A 2,567-nucleotide genomic window follows, 5' to 3' on the forward strand; every position below is an offset into this window, starting at 1 on the left:
TTTCCGTCCCTTCCCAATTTGACTTCCTTGCTCTTTACGTTGTTTTCATAAAGTTTAATTACTGTTAGTTTTCATCAGACACCAACACCACTCTTTTCCACAGTTTCCTCATGGCATTTTTCACTTCCTTATTCCTAAAAGTATAAATCAAAGGGTTGAGCAGGGGAGACAGGGTGCAGTAAAACAGTGCCACCATTTTGTCAAAGGAGAAGGCAGAGGGAGGTCGTGGGTATGTAAATATGCAGGGGACAAAAAATAAAACCACGACAGCAACATGGGACCCACAGGTGGACAGAGCTTTCTGCCGCCCTTCAGAACTGTGCTTCCTCAGGGAGAACAAGTGCCACGACCACGCCAGTGGAGTCTGCGTGACAATGCCGGTCACCTGGCAGAAACCAGACCCGAGGAATCGTCCCCACGGGGTTAAGCCTCCTGGAGGTCCTTGGCACACACTGCATGTGAAGTCAGCCGTGAAGAGAATAGCTGGCCTCTCTGCCTGCAGTTTGGGGACATTGGGTTCATTTATAATTCTGTTCTATTTTGTCTTTATTACTATTTGTTCATTATCTGTAGAATTGTATTCTGGGCCCAGGAAAGATCAGGAACAATTAGATGTTCCTAGAGATGGGGAGGTATTGGGGCACAAGAGGACAGGCTGCCAAAGTGCTGACCCTGAGCCCCGGACTGTGAGGTCCTGAAGGTGATCCTGAAGGTGACATGCTGAAGCCAGTCCTTTGTTTTACAAACTTCCCCTTCTGACTGTGTATAGGTGTGGTCTTACCTTGATTTAGTGGTCTTAGCTTTTGTGATTGTATATAGGTGTGGTCTTACCTTGACCTTGTGGTCTTAGCTTTTACACTACTATTGTCTATCTTTCTCATGCCTGCCTGTGACTGAAATCACTCTTGAGGTGTGCCCTTGAAACTAGTATATATACACCTAGAGTTAGAAATAAAATTGCAGCAGCTACTACCTTCACTACTCAGTGCTGCGTGGTTTCTGACTGTCGCCGCCGAACCTGCTCCCACCTTTCTGAAGATCCCTGTTCTCATGAAATCCAGTCTTTGCTCCCCTACGGTCGGTAGCAAACAAGATGACACCGTAGGTCACAAGCAGCAGGGAGAAGATTATAATGCAGATAGACCCGCTGTTGGCAACCACCAGAAGGCCAAAGATGTGTGTGTCGGTGCAGGCAAGCTTCAGTAATGGGAATAAGTCACACAGGAAATGGTCAATGACATTGGGGCCACAAAAGGGGAGCTGGAAAGTGAAGAGAATTTGGATGATGGAGTGCAGGAAGCCCCCGGTCCAGGCTACGCCCACCAGAACATAGCAGAGCCTCCTGTTCATGATGGAGGAATAGTGCAAGGGCTTGCAAATGGCCACGTAACAGTCATAGGCCATGGCTGTGAGGACAATCACCTCTGCTCCACCAAAGAAGTGTTCAGAAAACAGTTGTATCATGCAGCCTTGAAAAGAGATGGTTTTCCTCTCGTAGAACAGGTCCACAATCATCTTCGGAGTCATAGCATAGGAGAAGCAGGCATCCAGCAAGGACAGGAAGACCATGAAGAAGTACATGGGGGAGCCCAGCAGAGCAGGGCTGCAGGCAATGGTCACCACGATCAGCATGTTGCCCCCCATAGTTATTGTGTAAACAAACAAAAATACAACAAATTCTATTTTCTGAACACTTGGATTCTGTGAAAGCCCCAGGAGGACAAATTCAGTTACAAAGCTGTGGTTTTCCATGATTTCCAAGCAAAAGGTAAATGTCAAGCAACAACTGTGCAATTAGGAGAAAGAAAGGTTTGCTTCAAACCAGGATGTCATTTTGTAGTCATTGCTAGTTAGTCATCTGAATGCTACATTGTCTTTCATCTGTCTTTGTCACTGAAAATAGGAAATTCGAGCTTATTAAGAGTCATGGGTAGTGATCCTTCAAAACAGAGGTGGAAATGAGTTTAGAATAGCTAGAAATTCTATCTAGGGGAACAGAAGCATCGACAGGTGCAGGGAAGATGGACAGCTCTTATCTTCACTGCCAGCTTTCATAACGTGCTGGCGATCTCCTGACGAGAGCCCCGAGTGTCATTCTCAAGCGGTTCCGTGGAACTGAGGTGGACCCACCGTCGTCATGGGCTGGTGGCGAGGTTGGCTTTAGGATGACTTTCAAACTGTCTCCTTTTCTGGAGTGTGTCACATCGACAAGGAGAGGAAGAAATAGCACAGGCGAAAGAGCAGGTGAAAATCATGGCTATCCCGGAGACATTTTTATAAAAGTCTAAAAGTTTGATCTTTCGATGAATGAAATCGTTCCTTCTAAGAGAAAGATCTATGGAGTGCTGCCTAGCTACAGACTTAACACAGCCTCTGTGTGCACTAAATGTTAAAGGTTTCTTCCTCAGTTCATCTCTTAAAAATTAGAAGAGATGTTAATGGAGACAAAACTGCTTACTTCACGATACTGTCGTAATGACTAAGTGAAGTGATTCACGGGAAGTAACGACACTGCACTTGATGCCTAAAGAGCAGTCTAGCTCTCACTGGCCCTGCTTTCCTGGAGT

The 2,567-nt window shown here is 46.0% G+C and overlaps 1 protein-coding gene across 1 annotated transcript; it reads right to left on the reverse strand.

Moving 5' to 3' along the window:
* Nucleotides 1–64: 64 nt before the first annotated feature.
* LOC104874289 (olfactory receptor 4C15) lies at nt 65–1,755 on the reverse strand. The gene is made up of 2 exons (XM_010641311.2): nt 1,094–1,755; nt 65–341 (listed from the first exon to the last, which is right to left on the reverse strand). Exons 1-2 carry the CDS (start codon nt 1,750–1,752, stop codon nt 65–67), a joined length of 936 nt encoding a protein of 311 aa, XP_010639613.1. The 5' UTR covers nt 1,753–1,755.
* Nucleotides 1,756–2,567: the final 812 nt, after the last annotated feature.

Source organism: Fukomys damarensis, unplaced genomic scaffold, assembly GCF_012274545.1.
Source record: "Fukomys damarensis isolate Sample0158 unplaced genomic scaffold, DMR_v1.0_HiC HiC_scaffold_27, whole genome shotgun sequence".
In the NCBI taxonomy this organism is placed as follows: domain Eukaryota; kingdom Metazoa; phylum Chordata; class Mammalia; order Rodentia; family Bathyergidae; genus Fukomys; species Fukomys damarensis.

Bases quoted from the DNA above. Each gene is read 5' to 3' on its own strand.
- LOC104874289 (XM_010641311.2), bottom strand. From the start codon at position 1,752: ATGGAAAACCACAGCTTTGTAACTGAATTTGTCCTCCTGGGGCTTTCA. The intron at 342-1,093 runs CTTGTTTGCTAC...GTGGTCGTGGCA, and splicing joins CTTGTGACCTACGGTGTCAT to CTTGTTCTCCCTGAGGAAGC.